We start from the raw sequence: 20160 nt of genomic DNA on the forward strand, positions 1-20160 counted from the left end.
TTATATAGCTCATGGGTTTATTATATAGCACATGGGTCTTTAATATTGCACATGTGAATACACACACAGACTCAGCCACCACGCGACTTCACGTGCTGTGATATACGGGATGCTTAGTGATGGACAAGCAGAAGAGGTAAGTGAATAGTCTGGCAACACCATGAGCTTCCTTGTTCATCACCTGAATGAACTGAGTTTAAGCAACATGCCTTGAGTTGGCAGAAGTTATGCCTTTGATACCTCTGCTTTTTGAATATGGGAGTGGAAGGCTACATTCAAATATGAACCCACACATTTGAGACAGTGTTTTAGAGCCATCATTATCCAGTATGTGCAAAGTTTTTCTCACATGAAATTCAGTTTAATTTGAACTATTTTATTTTGCTGACAGCATTTGTTTGTGTTATTTATGGTATTAATGTTGCTTGTACATGTGTTAAACTGGCATTTTCTCCATTTGTGTGGCAATGTGTGATCCAGTTTTGATTAAATGCTGGGGGCACGTGTGTTCAGTCTTCCACCTGTGTGTGTATGTTCTGGATCTATGTGTGTGCAGCTCTGAGCAGGAGAGTCCTGGGGAGCGAGGAGGGCTCCACGTGTGGAGGGGCTACTCCTGCAGTGTCAGCCCAGAGAAAGTGCTCCTGTCCCGGCCCGTGCTCCAGGCCGCACTGGGGGCCAAGCACATGGTGCTGCTGGTGGAGGGTAAGCTTTCTGCAGAACTCAGCCAAAGCTCAGCTCATCAGTTCTTCTAAATCCGTCACTTTTTAATGAGGGTGCGAACCTTGGAATGGCGACAACAGCCTCTCTGCCAACTCTGCATGCACTGATGTGGATGTGAACTGAATCCTGCAGGCGTGCAGGGAAGGACGGCTTCAGCATATGCTATGCACCATGGGGCAACATAATGGTGGCTCACTTGATAGTGTTGTACAGGAGGGAGAGGTTTTCTATGTCAGGCCTGGTTCAGTGCTTTAGTGCGGTACTTACTGGATTAATAATACGCCCTAACCTCTTACGCACTTTCAGTCAGTGCAGAGTGAAGGTGATAAATGTATCGTTAAGTTGTTGATAGATAATTTTAAATGCTACTATTTCTGCCATGTATTGATTTAGTACTAGACACTTCATTTATTTTAGTAAAAAAAAAAATCAATATACTCTACTATGCTTATGATTGTCATGTTTTCATTTACGCATAATTAGGTGGACAGGTGTATAGTTCAGGAGAATTGCCATGGAAACAGAACCAAGCATCATTGGGAACAGCTGAACCTATTCTGGAGGCGGGACTTAGTGAGCAGCACGTTGTTTCTGTGGCAGCGGGCACTTCCCACAGTGGGGCAGTTACAGAGGATGGTGCGGTGCATATGTGGGGTGACAACACCTACGGCCAGTGTGGCCTACTCGGGCTGTCGGTCGTTCCGAACCCGACGCCAGTGGGCGTGGTGGACTGTGACAGTGTGCCCGCCAAGCCAGTCCGGATCCTGGAGGTGGCATGTGGGGAACAGCACACACTAGCACTCTCAGCTAGGCACGAGGTGTGGTCCTGGGGCAGTGGCTGCCAGCTGGGCCTGCTCACCTGCACCTTCCCTGTGTGGAAGCCCCAAAGGGTGGAGCACCTGGCCGGGAGGCACGTGCTCCAGGTTGTCTGTGGCGCCTCACACAGCCTGGCTCTAGTACGCTGCCTGCCCCTGCCCCTGCCCCAGGGACAGTGCAGGCTGCTAGCCGACAAGTGTGGCCAGTGCAACCAGTCGCTCTACACCATGACCGACAAGGAGGATCATGTCATCATCTCGGACAGCCACTCCTGCCCCCTAGGGGTGGAACTTGAGGAAGGAGATGCCAAATTGGAAACGGAGGGCATCCCCGGGCAAGGGCCTCTGGGCTGCATAAGGAGTTCCCCGTCTGAGCCGATCCTGTCTACCCACAGCCACGCTTCGAAGGCAGCCGTCTTTTCTGCTTCCACCCCCAGAGGTTCTCCTGCTCCGGCACCCACTTCTAACCCTGAACCTCAGGACCAGGGCCATCATGCTGGGAAAGAAACATCGGAGTCTGCCCCTAAAGACCCAGAGGAGTCCCACAGTCCAGTGGCTGATGGAGGAGTGTCTGAGGCAGCCCTAGAGTCCAGCGGCTCTGGGACGGACGGCGCGAAAGGAACGGCAGCAAAATCCTCCCCCTACCCAGACGAGCAGGCCCTTAAAGACTACCTGAAGAGACTGTCGGACCAGACGCTCGCTGAGCAGGTTTCTAAAGGCCCCAGCACGGCACAGTGTATACAGGTTAGTGAGGGAGAGTGTTCTTTCATGGCTGCCAGCTTTACAGAAAAAACTGCCTTGTAACATTACAGGGTTTTGTAACGTAACAAGAAGGTGATATTTCAGTAGAGGTGCAGATGGTAAGTCCATAAATGGAGGCTGGGTGATCCCTCTTCTTTCGTCTCCTTACTACGTGAAAAACAGGATTTCTGTTGGGGAGTTTTAGTAGGACTTGGCTGTTTTAATGAGTGTAAAAGTAGAAAGGAGAGGAGTGAGTTGTCATTCAGTTTAATGATGTATGCTGCAAATTAAATCCCTGTAGTCAAAGGATTCAGGTCTCCAGTTCACCTCTGTTCTGTCCCAGGCTCTTGTCGAGCCCGCTGATGTTTTCACCTCTGACCCCACGACCCCTGTCGCCCAGTCGGTGACCCCTATGGGCTCTGCTTTAAACAACCTGGTGGTTTCGTGTGCGTCTGCTGTAGGGGAGAGAGTCGCATCCACGTATGAGGCTCTCTCTCTGAGGAAGGTCATTGGCTACTGGGTGAGTGGAAGCTTTGTCAGTTTTGTGATTATATTTGTCAGCATCACAACATTCGCCCAGCTACAGTATGAACAAGCTTCCAAATTGCTTACTCGCATGCAAGTTCCTCCAAAGCCAGTAACTCAAAGAAGGCTGAAACCGCTGGCACTGTGGTCTTTGAAATAGCACATCGGAATATGTGCGAGGCAAATCTGCCCTTTTTAGCTTCCTTCAGTTTTCCCACAATGCACCAGCCAATATGTTTTTTGTACTGTAGGAAGAACTGCGAAAATATTGCAAAATACATGGGTGAAACTTTGACATAACATGGTTAAACGTTAGTCTGCATTGTTTTAACTGAGCGGTGTTGGGGAGTTTCGGGAGGTGGCTCAGGATGCCTACAGCACACAGAGCTCTGATTTATTCCAGGACATATGGCAAGCTTCTGCCAGAAGCCTTTATTCAGCCTTCATTAATAATGTTTTCCTTGTTTTGTTTTTGTCTTTGTTTTTCCAAACCTCCAAATGTACACGTGCATGCGCGCGTCCGCGTGCGTGTGCATGCCCAGGGTCCAGCCGAGCGTCCGGAGGAGAGGGTGCGTGAGGAAGAACGCAGGCAGGGCAAGAAGAGCTCCAGCCTGGGGGACATCCGGGAGGACGAGGCCGATGGCCTCAGCCGACGCCTCTCCCTCCCTGGCCTGCTGTCACAGGGTACATACCATGCTGTCCATGTCTTTTTCCAACACACGTGTGTGCGTGTGTGTGTGTGTGTGTGTGTGTGTGTGTGTGTGTGTGTGTGTCTGTGTGTGTGTGTGTCTGTGTGTGTGTGTGTCTGTGTGTGTGTGTGTCTGTGTGTGTGTGTGTCTGTGTGTGCGTGCGTGTGTGTGTGCGTGCGTGTGTGTGTGCGTGCGTGTGTGTGTGCGTGTACGCATGCATGCACGTGGGTGGCTGTGTGCATTAGGTGTATATATGCAAGTGTTACCTTTCTGACATCATTGGAGGTCTAGTGCTGGCCTATTTTCATTCATTTGTTTAATTCAAATGAATGTTTTAACACGATTTTCAAAATGCGATAATCAAGATTGGTTAGGCAGCGGTTCTGAGAGAAAACAGGTCGTAGAAAAGAAAGGCGGACATATATGACTTGATGCATGCTGAGGTAGGACACATGCGCAGGGATGAGTGGCAAATCCATTTTCATTAACCTGAATTCAGTCCACAGTCAGATAACCGTCAGATGAGTAGCCAGAAAACAGTATAAAACAAAGTGGAATGCATAACTGCAAAGCAAAACACAGATAATTGCAGCAGTGACAGACAAGACAGGAAGACGAGGTATAAGCACACAAATAGATTAGAGGGGAAAGAGACAAAGGTGTAAACAGTGAAGGAAGGGGACACGCAAGCCACAAGACGGGCGGAAACAAACGAAATAAAAACAAAAATGAGGCTACATGGAACTGCAGTTTTGATTCTCTTCTGGAAACGATTGCACTGGTTACTATTTGCACATTCTAATAAAAAACTAATTGCAATTAAACTGTCATTTTCTAACCGGACTAAAAATAATAAATCATAATGGAGAATTGTCCATGAACAAATAGAGATACAATTTTGTTGCAGTATCGCCCCACCTGTGTGTGTGTGTGTGTGTGTGTATGTGTGTGTGTGTGTGTGTGTGTTTTGTTTTATGCCAAACTTAATTGAGCAGTTTTCATTTGTATTTAGGTGTGTATGGTTATTATATGTAGTGGTACATTCATGTGTTCTCGTCGCTGTTTGTGAATAATGGCAGTGTTTTCATCTTGTACACATGTGCTTAGGTCCATGTTTTTCTTTCTCTTAGTATGTGGCCGAGTGTATCAGAGCTGCCTAATATTACAATGATCCGTGGTGTGGTGGCTGTTGTTTTGAAGGGAAGATTTGAACAGGTTTTTGCCTGAGGCAGACATGGTCTCTGTAAAAGGTCTCTAACTTTGGCAACATAACTGCGTTTAAAAACGGCATCTGAATGCAAATTGCGTCTCTTGTACAAACAGCTGAGCGCATTTCTGCGCACCATGCAGAATTGTGCTTTCGGCGTCCACTGACGGGTGCGCCATAATACGGCCATTGCCATGGTTACAGACAATGCAGAGACCAGGGCAAAGGAGCTGTCTGCTGTTGCTACGGTTACAGGTACTTGAGGACATAGTGTTGTTACTTTAGAGTTGAGTGTATAGGAAAAGCTGCTTATTAATGTTTAGGCCGTAGTATATTGGGAGATTGCGCTATAACTCCTGTCTTTAGACTAGCAGTCCCGCTACATCTATTAAAAGTCTCTTAGCCTCCTGTTCTTACCCCCTCCCAAGAAATAGCAGATGGACCTCTGTGGGAAAGGAACAAAGCACAGCATGTCATGAGTGTGTGTATGTGTGTGTAAACGTGTGTGCTTGTGTGTGTGCACGTTTGTGGGTAAGTAGGGCTCCCCCCCCCCCCAAATGCATCTGGTATGTTTGTGCATTTGTATGTGTGTAGGTGAGATGTTACATATTAGTTCTCCTGTGCGTGCGCGTGCGCGCGTGTGTGTGTGTGTGTGTGTGTGTGTGTGTGTGTGTGTGTGTGTGTGTGTGTGTGTGTGTGTGTGTGTGCGCGCGCGTGCACACTTGGCTGTCAATAGACACTGTACAGTTTGGGCTCGTTTGGGTGGTAGAGTTGGGGAGTCAGGCTGCTCTGCTGGGATTTATTCATGTGAATTTGTGCTTCTGTTTGTTTGGGTATGTGTGTGTAGTGGAGCTAAGCCAATGCATCTGTAATGAGGAAAAATTGCGTCCTCAGTAAAACACTGCAGCCACGGGTAATAAAGGGCTTTTCACACTTGGTTTTGCAGAAGTCATTCCTCATTCTCGCTGCCTTTCCCCTTTTCCATCTGTTTCTCTCTCTCTCTCTCTCTCTCTCTCTCTCTCTCTCTTTTGCGTCTCTTTCTTTTTACCTTATCTCGCTCTCTCAGTGTCTCCTCGTCTCCTGCGGCGGACGAGTCGCCAGCGTGTCCAGACGCTTGCCCTCACCCCGGGCGCTGTGGCTGAGTCCGACGGCCGCCTTCCCTCGCTGCAGACTGAGGTCTGGAGCTGGGGGCGGGGTCAGGAGGGGCAGCTGGGACACGGAGACCTCCTGCCCAGGTCAGACTGCTGCCCACACTACCCTGCAAAACATTCGAAAGCTCAGTAGAATAAAGACTTCTAAAGAAACAAGCCAAAATTGCTCCTCAGTCTACAACTAACACAGCCAATTAAATCAGTTAATTTCACCCCTTCTGTCTCTCTCTCCCACTCTCGCGTGCTCTCTCTCTCTCTCTCTCTCCCGCGTGCTCTCTCTCTCCCACATGCTCGCTCTCTCTCTCTCTCTCTCTCTCCCACATGCTCGCTCTCTCTCTCTCTCTCTCTCTCTCTCTCTCCCACATGCTCGCTCTCTCTCTCTCTCTCTCCCACATGCTCGCTCTCTCTCTCTCTCTCCCGCGTGCTCTCTCTCTCTCTCTCTCTCTCTCTCTCTCTCCCACATGCTCTCTCTCCCTCTCCCGCATGCTCTCTCTCTCTCTCTCCCGCGTGCTCTCTCTCTCTCCCACATGCTCTCTCTCTCTCGCTCTCTCTCTCTCCCGCGTGCTCTCTCTCTCTCTCTCCCGCGTGCTCTCTCTCTCTCTCTCTCTCCCGCGTGCTCTCTCTCTCTCTCTCCCGCGTGCTCTCCCTCTCCCTCTCTCTCTCTCCCGCATTCTCTCTCTCTCTCTCTCTCCCCCGCGTGCTCTCTCTCTCTCTCTCTCTCTCTCTCCCCGCGTGCTCTCTCTCTCTCTCACTCTCTCTCTCTCCCACATGCTCTCTCTCTCTCTCTCTCTCTCCCACATGCTCTCTCTCTCTCTCTCCCCTGTGTGCTCTCTCTCTCTCTCTCTCTCTCTCTCTCTCTCTCTCTCTCTCTCTCTCTCTCTCTCTCTCTCTCTCCTCCCCCCAGGCTGCAGCCTCTCTGTATTAAGAGTCTGAGTGGTAAAGAGGTGACACAAGTGGCTGCAGGTTCCCTTCACTCACTAGCCCTGACCACCCAGTCACAGGTGGGTGTGGGAGTGGGAGGGTAATGGCTGTCTGTGCATTGGGTGTGGGCGGGTAGGTTGTGCTTTTATTTTGGTATTTCTTTTGGTAAAGCTTTGTGAAATGTTAATGCTGAATGTGTGTGTCTTCTGCATGTGTGTGTATGAGTCGTGGTATATTGGTGAGTTCATTGTAATGTTTGTTATGTTGGTAATCTTGTGTATCGGTAATGCTGAACGTGGTATGCATGTGTGGAGCAGTGACACCAGGTCTGTTTTTGTTGTGTGTTGATTGTGCTGATAATCTTGTGTGTTGATAAGTTTGGGTGTTTGTGTGTCTTTGTGACAGGTGTACTCCTGGGGCAGTAACAGCTTTGGTCAGCTGGGGCACATGGAATCCCCCAGCACCGTCCCCCACTTGGCGAAGGTACACACATACACACACACACACACACACACACACACACACACACACACACACACACACACACGATACCCATCCACCCACACTATGAAGAAAGCATTTTAAAGACTATGATATTGTCTCTCCTAATCAGTCATTGCTACCTTCATCTCTGTCTTCTTTTTCTCTTCTTGTCCCTTCCATAGCTATCAGAGGGGATCCGCGTATGGGACGTGGGGGCGGGGCAGCAGCATACTCTCCTATTGGCCGATGGAGACTGCTTCCAGCCAATCCTGTACTACAGTGGTGAGCAGGTGAAGGAGGGCTCTGTCGAGGAGACCCAGGAGCAGGAAGGTGGCTACACCCAGCAGCCTGTTCTTCTGCCCTTCTGTATGAAGGTTAGTCATGGCTCTGCCCCCTAATTCTGTATGGTTTCTCGTGGCTCCGCCCCCTCCTTCTGTATGAAGGTTAGTCGTGGCTCCGCCTCCACCTTCTGTATGAAGGTTAGTCGTGGCTCCGCCTCCACCTTCTGTATGAAGGTTAGTCGTGGCTCCGCCTCCACCTTCTGTATGAAGGTTAGTCGTGGGTCCGCCCCCCTTCTGTATGAAGGTTAGTCGTGGCTCTGCCCCTCCTATATGAAGGTTAGTCGTGGGTCCGCCCCCCTTCTGTATGAAGGTTAGTCGTGGCTCCGCCTCCTCCTTCTGTATGAAGGTTAGTCATGGCTCCGCCCCCTTTCACTGCCAGCAGCACTGGCTCTGCTATTAAAACAATCTAGCAATGTTTAAATCTTAAATCAGTGTTCAGATAAGTGGTCACAGTTGTAAATAAGTTTTTTCTTCTCTATTAGGGAATATAAAATAATTATATATTAGAGAAAATTAGATGTATTAAAGGTAATTATATACTGTTAGAGAAATATTGTGAAGAATAGGCCAGTTTTTCATTGCCTTTCTACTCTTGCTTGATTTTGCATGTGTGCATGCTGTAGTTGGGCTACGTGAGCAGTGTGTACGCGGGTGGGAGGAGCTGTGCAGCACTGGCCGACCGCAACGTGTCAGTCTCCGTCGCCAGCCTGCATGAGCTCGCAGCAGCCGAGAGGAAACACTACAGCAGGCTAATCAGTGTGATGAGTGCCCTGTTCCAGCCACTGCTTAAACTGGGTATGTGTGTGTGGGTGTTATACAATGAAATGGTGTGTTAAGAGTCCTAGATTTGAAATTTTCTTTGGTTCCTGTGTTTATGCTCTCAGATACCTTAAGCTCCACCCTGGGGCCACCCTGTACTGGACTTCTGCAAAGTCTCATTGGTCGTTTTAGCCGCCTGTCTCAGCTAACAGGTCAGAACTCTGCCTCCCTGACCTCCTTCCTGAGGTGCTCACGTGATGTCAGAGGCCTTGTTATGCTTGACCACGCACACCTGTTTCTGGACACGTATTCTGAGCAAGTACTCACACCCCCACACACACACATCCACACCCACACACACACACACACACACAGACCCCCCACATCCACACACACACACACACACACAGACCCCCCACATCCACACCCACACACACACACACACACACACACACACACACACACAGAACCATCTATAGGTATAAAAATACCATGATTCAGTAATACTGTTCTGACTTTATGCTCACATTAAAGTGAGATCTACAGTTCTTTTGTTTTCAGTCTCTCTGTGTTGTGTGTGTTTGTGCTAATAGGTACTCCTCTGCAGTGGGGAACATGCTAGTCATGGGGGGCTTTCATGCTCTTGTCAAACCTTGCCAGTGAGTCATATTAATATATATATATATATGTGTGTGTGTGTGTGTGTGTGTGTGTGTGTGTGTGTGTGAGAGAGAGAGAGAGAGATTAGGGCCAGTAATTAGTGCAGTGATTTTTCTGAGAATATTGAGAGTTATGAGAATAGTGTGAATAGTCTTCCTCACACTGAAATAAGAACTTACTGTTGTCAGTCAGTTCCTGAAATAGAAATTTAGTTCACTGCAAAACTCATTTGAAGCTGGTCGGTCTCCATGTCTTGGGTTCAGTATCTCACTTCTCCACCGAACACCCCCGCCCCGCCCCGCAGGGATGTGTTTGGGAAGGGGGCGGAGCTTGTACATAAGCTGTCCGAGTGTACCGAAGAGGCGGCGTCGATGACAGAAGTTCTCACTCATCTCTTTTACCTGCCCATCCGCCACCTGCATGAGTACGGACGCCTGCTGCTCAAACTGGCTGTGTGTTATGAGGCGGTAGGCAACACCCACCCACCCACCCACATTTTACTTAATAAAAGTGTGTAATAAAACATTGACTGTATTTCAGTGGGGTTTTTTTTGTACAGGTCTATGTGTGTGAATTCCTTCTGTGTTTTGTGTGTGTGAATTTCTTTCAGAGCTCTGTGGAACATCAGAAGCTGCAAGAGATGAGCTCTGGGTATGAGTCACTGGCTCTTCATCTGAAGAGGAAGAGGATGGAGGCTGAGCACACCCTGCACTTCTGGAAGAGCTTTCCCGGGAAGATGACGGTGAGCAAATCAGGCCTCATTACACACTGCTCAACCACCAACTTTGTTCCCCTGTGATTCTCTTTATCTTCCTCTCTCTCTTTATCTGTCTTCAGAGAAGCTGGCTTAAATTTCACTGTGTTTTTGTATCAGCTACAAATAACGCATGTGACTAATAAAAATCTTGAATCTGTGAGTGTGTGTGTGTGTGTGCGCGTGCGTGTGCATGTATTCTTTCTCTAGTGTATGCAGTTTTTTAAAATTTGGTGCAAACGTGCCACACGTCACTGACAGTCTGGAACGCTACCTCTGCTATGTCCCAAAATAACTGAGTTTTGAGAGCCATTCCCCAGTTATCTGAGTGTGTGTGTGTGTGGCAGAGAGCTGACTTAGGTATGGGGGCTGTGTGATAGCAGTGTGTGAGTGACTGTCTGATGCCCACCCCACCTCAGGACTCGCTGCGTAAGTCCTCCCGACGCCTGCTGTGCGAGAGCAGCAACAAAGCTCTGACTCTGCAGAACGCTGGTCGCTTCTCCGTCAACTGGTTCATCCTCTTCAATGACGCCCTCGTCCACGCGCAGGTATGCCACCTCTCCTCCCCTCCCCTTCTCTCCTCCCCTCTCCTCTTCTCTCATCCCCTCTCCCTCAACCTTCTCTGCTGTTGTCTCTGCTTGTACTAGGGGTGTAAGTATACACGCATTTCTCATTTTGATACAATTTTCTTTTCTATGGTAAAGTTTTGGTTCAATTTTCAGTTGGTTTCGTGTTCATAAAATGTATTATTTTACAGATATGTCACTATATACTATGCAGATTAATTTAACACAAACTGCGAATTTTATTCCAATGCAAAACATTGCAAAAGACTGTCCAAAAAAGTGATCTTATGTAATCTTATAAAAGTAATAAGTAGTAAACAATAACAATAAACAATGCCTCATCTAAAATCTTATCGGTTATAAACCAAAGAGTGCAATTTTAAATTTGGCATTTAGATTTCAGTACACAGTCTAGAACTTTTTTATTTTATTTATTAATTTTTTTCCTTTCGCTGCTTTATTTATTTTAACTCTTTACCCCATTTCACGGCTTGCAATCATCTCTTGTGGACTGACGTGCTGGACTGTGTGTGTGAGGGACCCCTGATGTTTATTTCTGTCCTGGTAGGGAGTGCTTCCCTCTAAGGGCTTTGTAAGTATGAACAGTGCAAGAGTAGTAGAACGCGCCTACCTCTCCAGCACAGCTCCCCCTAGTGTCCAGGGCTGGGCTCAGTGCCGTAGTCTCTAATTGTACGGTTCTGTCTCTGAGCTGGTGTCCCGTCCGCTGTGACCTCAGTGATGTGTCAGTGAACATTTGTGCCACGCTGTGCTGCTCCACGGCACACGCGGCGTTCAGTGAGACGCCTCGCAAAGCCGCTGCTTCACGCTGCCGTATGTCGCAATGTCGCAATGTTGGATTTAAATGGTTGTTATGCTTCATAGCTAGGACGTTGGCGCTGGCAAGCTCGATTCGGAGCCAGTGGCACAGATGTGCCTGATCCAAGCCCTCTGCAGTGCCTGATCTAAGCCCCCCAACCCACCCAGCCACCCAGCCTGTATCCCCCCAGTGCAGTGCCCTTATCTGTTCTCTTCTGTCCCTTTAGTGGTGTTGGATGCTTTTCATCCAGCTTTAGTTCTCCCTGTACTTCTCCAGTTACTTTTGGTTTGGGAGTTGTGTAAAAAGTGTGTGTGTGTGTGTGAGTGCGAGTGCTGCACAATAGATACAGAAGATCATGCTGTGGTTATATTGGTGTTTATATTGGCATAATTATGACATGATTTGCAGTCTAATAACAAATGTTATTCTGAAACATCCATGTCACATGCTTGAAGACCCCGGGGGGCTTCACTGATTGGTTAAAACCCTCAAAGATCACAGATGAACACTCCTAACATGAGCACACATAACAAACCAACATTTCTGTCACATATTGCTGTGCTATATTGCAGTAATGATAATTGGTGATGTATTGTGCAGCCTTGCTGAGTATGTGTGCTAACGTGTGAGAGAGAGATAGATATATATATAATATAAATATAATATATATATATATATATATATATATATATATATACACACACATATAGTGCTTGCAACCGTGTAACGTGTGGAGGCATGCCGGTGATGAAAAGGAGTCTGATGTGCTTTTGGAATGCTTTGCACTATTTAGAAGCATTTAGCTGTCTAGTGAAACCTCCCAGCAATAAACAGCAGTGTCTGTTACTGTAGCAATTGATCTCTCATTATAATGACTCTCTTCTCCCCCACACTGTTCAGTTCTCCACCCATCATGTCTTCCCCTTGCCCACGCTGTGGGTGGAGCCTATATCTGAGGAGAACACTGGCCTGTGAGTGCACTGATCACAAATTGCTTGCTAATGAGTGTGTTTTACTGTTAACTCGATATTACTTACGTTGTGTTTTCTAGGTATGGATTAAAGGTCACCTCGCCTGAGGAGTGCTTCACATTGCTGGCCTCTTCTCCTTCAGAAAAGGTGGAGGATTTTGTCAGAGCTGATTTAAATATATCTATAGAATGTATGTCCATATATGCTGAGATTCAATGATTATCTGTGTGGGTTTGTGTGGTTTTAGGCTAAATGGTTGCGTGCCATCAATCAAGCAGTGGAACAGGCATTGATAGGGGTGGGGCCAGACATGGCACAGCCCCCTGTAGGGGCGGGGATGAGAGCAGACCCACCCATCTCCCGTACCGCCTCCTACACTTTCTATAAGGACAGCAGACTAAAGGAAGCCACCTACGAGGGCCGCTGGGTTTCCGGCAAACCCCATGGGAGGTGGGTATTTCTGGGGAGGTCAGTGTCTTGGGGAGGGGTCTGACTGGAAGGGACTGAAAAGGGAGAGAATGTGAATTTTTTGAGTTTGTGTCCTAGGGGCATTTTGAAATGGCCAGATGGCAGGACATACACTGGAACGTTTAAGAACGGTTTCGAGGACGGGTCAGTCACACCTCCCATCAACCATTTGGTTCCTTCCTCAAGTCTTTATGAGCAGGTGTAAGGAGCTTCAGTCCTGTTACTGTTTGTTTTTCTGTTTCCCAGATTTGGTGATTATATTGTTCCTAACAAAACCCTTAACAAGTGTGACCATTACCAAGGCCAGTGGAAGGATGGCAAGATGCATGGCTTTGGGACCCTGAGGTAGGGGGTGGGTTGTGTGTGTGTGCGCGTGTGCGTGTGTGTGCGTGTGTGCGCGTGCGCGTGTGCGTGCGCGTGTGTGTGTGCACTCGCGTGTGTGTGCGTATATATATATATATATATATATATATATATATATATAAAAACACATATGGGTGTGTGCACGCGCATATGCAGGTACGCCTCGGGTGAGGTGTATGAGGGCTCGTTTCAGGAGAACATGCGGCATGGCCATGGCATGATGCGTAGCGGCAAGCTGAACTCCACCTCCCCCAGCGTCTTCATCGGCCAATGGGTGCAGGACAAGAGAACGGGCTACGGCGTCTTCGATGACATCACCAGGTGGGAGACGTTTCGCCATGCTGAGCGGCACACACTCCCGTGGCTGTTTGCAGTCAGGGTACTGTGGACAAACCGGATAAACAAATACAAATATGTGTGTCTGAGATATATAACTTGAGATATGAAACATATATAAATATATGTCTTAATTTGAAGTTTGTGCACATGGTTGTGTGTGTATGGGTGGGTGTGCATATGTCCGCGGGGGGCTGTGTTTGATGGGTCTCAGAGGGGAGAAGTATATGGGCTTGTGGCAGGATGACCAGAGGCAGGGGACTGGAGTCATCGTCACCCAGTTCGGCCTCTACTACGAGGGAAACTTCAGCGGCAACAAGATGATGGTGAGACTCGCTGTCCTGGGATCACGCACACGCACGCCAAAATGCAGCGCCAGACGAATTGCCCTTTCTCTTATTCATTTAACGGTTTTTTTCCTTTTTCTTTTCTTGCACACACTCAGGGAACAGGGGTTTTGCTTTCAGAAGACGACACGACCTTTGAGGGTGATTTCTCAGAGGACTGGACTCTCAGCGGCAAGGTGATGTAGCGAGGTGTCTCGCCCACGTGTTTTGCCTGCGTGTCTCGCTCGCACTCACGCCCATGCTCACCTTTGCGCAGGGCACTTTGACCATGCCTAATGGCGACTACATCGATGGTTCCTTTGGTGGCGTGTGGGGCACAGGCCTGAAGATCTCCGGCTCCTACTATAAACCCAACCTGTATGACTCGGACAAGGAGAGGAGATGCACGCTGTATGTCCGCTTTGCCTCTCCCTCTGCGTACGCAGCACACATGTTTAACTGTGGGTGTGCCTGTGGTAACGTGTGGGGTTGTATCTCTGCAACGATGCATGTTGGGTGTATGCGGATTTGTGCATGCTGTGTGTGTGTGTCTGTTTGTGTGCATGTGCATATTTGTGTCTGTGTGTGTGCTTGTGCGTGCGTGCGTATTTGTGTGTGTGTTTGTGCGTGTAGTAAGCTGGGCCGGTTAGCTGTGCCCTCGGAGGAGAAGTGGAAGGCGGTGTTTGGAGAGTGCTGGAACAGCCTGGGCTGTGAAACAGCGGGGCAGGGAGACACCAGCACAGCCTGGGAAAGCGTCGCCATAGCGCTCACCACCAACAGGAGGCAGCACAGAGACAGGTGCACGCACGCACACATGCACGCGCGCGTGTGCGCACACTTAAACAGGCAGACATGCACATAGACAAAGACCATAATGTACATATACAGTATATGCACCAAAGTCAAATAAATGTGTGTGTGTGTGTGTGTTTGTGTGTGTGCACGTGCGTGTGTGTATTTTGTAGTCCTGAGTTGTTGAGTCGCTCCCATAATAAAACTCTGGAGAGTTTAGAGTTCATCCCTCAGCACATGGGGCCTGTTACTTTAGAGAAGTACGACACCATCCGCCGCTACCTCGGCAAGGTCAGCTTTCAACTCCTCTCCAGCCAGGTGACTGAACTGTGCTGCATGCTCTTCATTGCCCTTGGCCTCTGACCTTTGGCCCCAGGCATGTGACACCCCACTGCACCCTCTGGGGCGCTTGGTGGAGGCGCTGGTTGCAGTGTACCGGATGACGTACGTGGGTGTGGGCGCCAACCGCAGGCTGCTGCAGCAGGCAGTCAACGAGATCAAATCCTACCTCAGCCGCATCTTTCAGATTGTCAGGTCTGTGTGTGTGTGTGTGTGTGTGTGTGTGTGTGTGTGTGTGTGTGCTTTCATACCTCTAAATGTATTTAGATACCCTCTCTTTCATGGTAAGGGAATTTGTGTATGTGTGTCTGTTTTAGGTTCCTTTTTCCTGATCTTCCAGAAGAAGGTGGCATGTTGCCTGAATCTTCTAATGCCAGGAAGGATTCGGACTCCACCGAAGCCCAGCTGGAGTCTCCAAGACCAGTGTGAGCAGCGGGCCAGTCCTGCCCCATCCTTCACGCCCCAAAGATGCTTCTCTTGCTCTCTACACATACCACATGCAAAGTATGGAAATGGAGTGTGTGCGCGTGTGTGTGTGTTCCCCTGCAGGCATGTGGTGAGCAGCTCCGCCCTGCTCCTGCCTGTGCTGCTGCCACGTCTCTACCCTCCCCTGTTCACCCTCTACGCTCTGGAGAAGGAGAAGGAGGATGATGTGTACTGGGAGTGTGTGCTGCGGCTCAACAAGCAGCCAGACCTTGCGCTCCTTGCCTTCCTCGGAGTGCAGCAGTGAGACACACACTCTCACACACACACACACACACACACACACACACTCTCACACACACACACACACACACACACACACACACACACACACACACACACACACACACTGGCTGTCCATCTGGCCTGCATGTGAGTCCTTTACCAATTTCTCTGCGTTCTTGTAGGAAGTTTTGGCCGGTGACCTTCACCCTGCATGGAGAGAAGCAGCAGGTAGGTGTGCTGCTCCTAAACTCTTACACTGTGTGTGTGTGTGTGTGTGTGTGTGTGTGTGTGTGTGTGTGTGTGTGTGTGTGTGTGTGTGTGTGTGTGTGTGTGTGTGTGTGTGTGTGTGTGTGTGTGTGTGTGTGGTAGTAACCACCACGTCTGGTAGTGAGTTACAGGTTACAGATGTAAGGTACTGGTTGAGTTCATAGTGCCTTGATTCTTGTTGGGTATAATTTTGTGTGTGTGTGTGTAGGTTCTTTCCAGCACTAAAGATGCTTGTTTTGCCTCAGCTGTGGAGACTCTGCAGCAAATCAGGTTGGATTGTTGACATCCTCAGCTACAGAGGAATCACTTTTGTATTTTCACTATTTCTTTATGGTGTTCTGCTTTGGTTCCTCCAGCACCACCTTCACCCCCTCCGACAAGCTGCAGGTAATCCAGATAACCTTTGAGGAGATAACCCAAGAAGTGCTTTTATTGCTGAAGCAGGACTTCCTGTGGTCCATGGATGATCTGTTTCCTGTTTTCCTCTATGTGGTACTGCGTGCCCGGTACGTGACACATGGATCAGCACATTCTAAAGGGCGTGGCTGTTCAGATCAGCATTCTGACAAGCATGACTTGGCCTCTAACTTTTAACGGCTTGGCTGGAGGTTTAATTAAGTTCCAGCTTCATTATAAAACAATGAGATTAAACTCTGGGTTTCTCTTCTCCTGCCCTGTACTGAGCTCTTTCCATTCAGTTCATCACTATGATGGTGAGCTGACCACCAGAGATCATGCCCAAACTGCTCCTGGGTCTGTAAAAGTGTCTCTGATTCTGATTTGTTTTTGTTTGTGTGTGTGTCAGGATAAGAAACTTGGGGTCAGAGGTCAATCTGATTGAAGACCTCATGGATCCATGTGTGCAGCATGGAGAGCACGGCATCATGTTTACTACCCTAAAAGTACATCGCGCACACGCACACACATACACCCACCAAACATACACTAATACACATACACGCATATGCATATAAACACACACACACACACACACACACACACACACACACCCCAAACCCATCCAGAGCATGATTATCAAATGAGCTGAAACAACCTTAAATGGATGTACACTTTTAAATGGATGTACAATTTTAATTCTCCTTCCTTTGTCTGAAATTCTTTCTCTTCTCTGCAGGCTTGTTATTATCAGATACAGCATGAGAAGGTCACATAAGGAACATGTGTCTGGAAACCGTTCATTCGGTGAGCTGGCTGATGGACATGCACTTCAGCCAACCAGCATGCACAAGCATGTACATGTAGGATGGCATTTGCTGTGACTCACATCTGGTGATCCAATCAAACTGAGCTACAGGCACTGAACTGGATGATGAGGGGGGGAAAAAAAACCTTTCCCTTCTCATCCTTGCACGCAGTACACGAGTCATGAGGAAAGCAAGTTATTTCCTCCAGGAACACAACTGCAAATGTGATTTAAAAAAAACAAAAAAACAAAACTCTTACTGTTTATTTATTCTCAGCCATGGACCGAAGCCAGACTTTCTCCCTGACGGCCAATGTGCCACAGTGCCACAGTTTTCTCTCGTCATGCTTTTCATGAACGCGAATGCGGCCCCAGCGTCTGACCCAATAACCCGCCAGCCGTGGGGTTCGCGCCTCAGTGAAGGATTCGCCTGAGGCAGTCAGTGCTCTTTGAGGACTGACTGAACCAGCACAGCCTGTCAACACCGACGCTGGTTGTAATGTGTATTAGTGTGCATCGCAACACACACTATAAAGATCTGTTCAATGAATTGAAGGTCGATGGGTGTGTGGGTGTTTGTTTGTTTTAGCAGGATGCCATTTTGTCTTGCACCACATGTACAGCTCTGCCTGACAGTGCTTTTAAGGCACAGTGTCTGTAGTTCCCACAACCCTCACACAAAGCCCTCCTAGCAGCAAAACCTTAGCAGTTTCACACCACTGAAGAATCACCAAAAACAAGCTTAGATCTCTGAAGAAGAATTAAGGTGTTGGTAGGTAAAACCAGTCAACTGATCCATTCATCTGAGTTTAGAATACAATCGGTGGGGAATCGGGTCCCTGCTGCTATTAGCCAATCGGATGCATGGAGTTTGGATCTGCTTGAAACCTTGTATGACACATTTACTTTTAACTTTGCAAATATCATTGTGTCCTGTTCATGATGTGATACGATCTCAGTTTCCTGAAGTGTTTGTGTATTTTGGTTATTGAACAGTTTACAAAAGCACAGTTGCATAAATCTCCCTTGAAGGAATGCAGTGGTGTTCTACGTGTGGATTCAAAGAAGTGTACTGACTGGATAAGTTATGAATTCATCTTTTTATGGGTACCATGAACATATACTGTATAATGTTTTAATGGCAGCAGATCTTTGGATCTACACTCTTGGAACATATTTTAGAATATTTGTTCTTCCTCCACCCTTCCCACAAAAACTCACAAAGACACAAAGACAGTGAATGACACTGTTTTATTGGATTGAGGAATTTAGCCTCTTCCAGCAGTGCTAAGGTGGAGACACTGAACATGAACAGGAACTGTTTGTGACTCATCTTTAGTGTGTAGAGTTACTGCATTCGGCATAACTCTTAACACTACTTAAATTCCAGTATTGTGAACTGACAGCTGTAGAATTAGGGTTGTTTTTAAAGGTCTTATTTATTAAATGTTGCGCTGCAATGATAATCTGAGGGAATCAGATAATCTGAATTTCATTGACAGGAGGCTTGCTTGAAAGACTGCAGAACCTGAAGAATTTGACTGTGAAATTGACCTTAATAACATGTATTAATAACTTACTAATAATTGATCTGTTGTGGATGCAAACAATGACTCAAAGGTGTTTAATGCTCTTTCAGGATTTTGAGGGTGTGTGAGTGTGTGTGTGTGCGAGAGAGAGAGAGAGAGAGAGAGTGTTTTGGACATCTAATGGATATGTGCTGCTTGCCATTCTGTAAACCCCATATTTATGAGGTGTTGTATGCCACTTCGTGATAACTTTTTTCAAAAGTTCAATAGTTTGTATTTCACCCTACCGGCTCCTTTCCTGTACTCAGCTGTGTGAACATGGTCTTTTTTCCAGATGTGAGGATCTGTCCAGCTGGTACCTAGTGTCTTCTTAATATCAATGGAGGCCAATAAAGACAGTGTTGGAAACTCCAAATGGTGTATTTCTGTTTGATATCCTGGGCTGCATATAATATGTGCCAGTATGACAATATCTAGTTACTAGATCCCAGTGCTTTACCTGAATATGTAGCTTCTGGGGTTAAATTAGCACTGGGATCTGTTTAACTTATTCTTAGACATTTTAGAGAGTGAGGGATAAAGGAGCAGAACACCAGTGCTAGAGAGATAATGGGACACGCATTGTTCTCTTTGGGCCGTATGGCTCAGATTGCCTGCTACCGTGAGCACAAAAAGGCAAAAAATTCAAAGGGGGAAAAAATCCTGCTTCAAGGAAGTCGCTGTGCATCACTGTGTGTGTGTTAGGGTCTGACTGTTGTGAAAATATAGTCACCAATACCAATGTTGATTTTAAAGAACTAAAAAATTCAGTCATCAACAATGCAGCTCAAAAATGGAAAATTTAGTGATTTACTCACTGATATAAATATCAAATATAATTGTCAGTTATCAGTTGTCTAATTATTCTACATGACACTCATAAATAGGTTACATTATAACCTAACCAGAGCAGAACAGCTGGTGTTTTGATAGGACATATGGCTTCTGTATTTTTATGTGATGGTCAGGCAAGCACTTGTTTTTTTAATTTAAAACTTAAAAAGTTATCAGTGCTTTATTAGTAGGTGTTAGATACTGGAGCCTTTCTGTCTTCAGGCACCCAACGCAAGGTCTCTGCCTATCAGCCATGATATGGCGGCTTGACCGCAAGATGGTCGCCCGAGGTCTTCCACTCCTTCTTCTTGTCTCCTTTACCCCTCCCTTTCTCTTTCTCTCTCTCCCTGTCTCTCTCTAAGCAAAGGAGTGGCTCATGGCGGGTACGGGAACAGCTCGTGGGTCGTTCATGCGGAGAACATCTAATCTTTACTATCCTTGTCTCATTCCTTTCTACGGAGACCCTTAGAACATGCCTCACTTTTCCCCATCATCCTGTAGATTTAGATAGTAGATATAGGACACATATATACTCTGTGCTTTCCTCAATAAAGAAGAACTCTCTTGATTTACTACCTTGGTGTCAGTGTCTCTTGACTTCCCCAGATTGATCCGGCTACAGAGGGCAGAGGGTAACTTGGACGAGATCGAACCTGAAGGACTGGTCACTTTAAACCAGTTTCTAACAGTAGGATTGCCGCTTCATTATTGGGATTAATGCTTTATTAGTGGTATTACCGCTTCATTATTGGGATTAGTGCTTTATTAGTGGGATTACTGCTTCATTATTGGGATTAATGCTTTATTAGTGGGATTACCGCTTCATCATTGGGAT

The 20160-nt window shown here is 47.3% G+C and overlaps 1 protein-coding gene across 9 annotated transcripts in view; it reads left to right on the forward strand.

The window, feature by feature from the left end:
• Nucleotides 1–18867, forward strand: part of als2b (alsin Rho guanine nucleotide exchange factor ALS2 b) — a 19842-nt gene extending 975 nt beyond the window's left edge. For 3 of the 9 annotated variants that reach the window (XM_081710535.1, XM_081710534.1, XM_081710536.1), the window contains exons 2-35: nt 70–136; nt 557–702; nt 1204–2279; nt 2620–2796; nt 3344–3485; nt 5764–5932; nt 6753–6849; nt 7175–7252; nt 7435–7626; nt 8217–8388; nt 8478–8667; nt 8946–9011; nt 9317–9479; nt 9623–9754; nt 10186–10314; nt 10901–10924; nt 12050–12120; nt 12201–12267; nt 12368–12570; nt 12667–12732; nt 12835–12933; nt 13108–13272; nt 13502–13613; nt 13733–13810; nt 13891–14411; nt 14579–14696; nt 14782–14939; nt 15062–15169; nt 15294–15470; nt 15635–15680; nt 15928–15989; nt 16076–16225; nt 16525–16621; nt 16855–18867. In XM_081710535.1, the coding sequence (XP_081566661.1) occupies nt 120–136; nt 557–702; nt 1204–2279; nt 2620–2796; nt 3344–3485; nt 5764–5932; nt 6753–6849; nt 7175–7252; nt 7435–7626; nt 8217–8388; nt 8478–8667; nt 8946–9011; nt 9317–9479; nt 9623–9754; nt 10186–10314; nt 10901–10924; nt 12050–12120; nt 12201–12267; nt 12368–12570; nt 12667–12732; nt 12835–12933; nt 13108–13272; nt 13502–13613; nt 13733–13810; nt 13891–14411; nt 14579–14696; nt 14782–14939; nt 15062–15169; nt 15294–15470; nt 15635–15680; nt 15928–15989; nt 16076–16225; nt 16525–16621; nt 16855–16893 (5307 nt within the window). In that variant the 5' untranslated portion in view covers nt 70–119 and the 3' untranslated portion in view covers nt 16894–18867. Of the gene's footprint in view, nt 1–69; nt 137–556; nt 703–1203; nt 2280–2619; nt 2797–3343; nt 3486–5763; nt 5933–6752; nt 6850–7174; nt 7253–7434; nt 7627–8216; nt 8389–8477; nt 8668–8945; nt 9012–9316; nt 9480–9622; nt 9755–10185; nt 10315–10900; nt 10925–12049; nt 12121–12200; nt 12268–12367; nt 12571–12666; nt 12733–12834; nt 12934–13107; nt 13273–13501; nt 13614–13732; nt 13811–13890; nt 14412–14578; nt 14697–14781; nt 14940–15061; nt 15170–15293; nt 15471–15634; nt 15681–15927; nt 15990–16075; nt 16226–16524; nt 16622–16854 lie in introns of those variants that run through there. The other 6 variants (XM_081710537.1, XM_035524750.2, XM_035524767.2 and 3 more) reach the window with 6 other exon arrangements.
• The last annotated feature ends 1293 nt before the right edge of the window (nt 18868–20160 follow it).

Source organism: Electrophorus electricus, chromosome 3 (assembly GCF_041902795.1).
Source record: "Electrophorus electricus isolate QZ-2024a chromosome 3, ASM4190279v1, whole genome shotgun sequence".
Lineage (NCBI taxonomy): Eukaryota > Metazoa > Chordata > Actinopteri > Gymnotiformes > Gymnotidae > Electrophorus > Electrophorus electricus.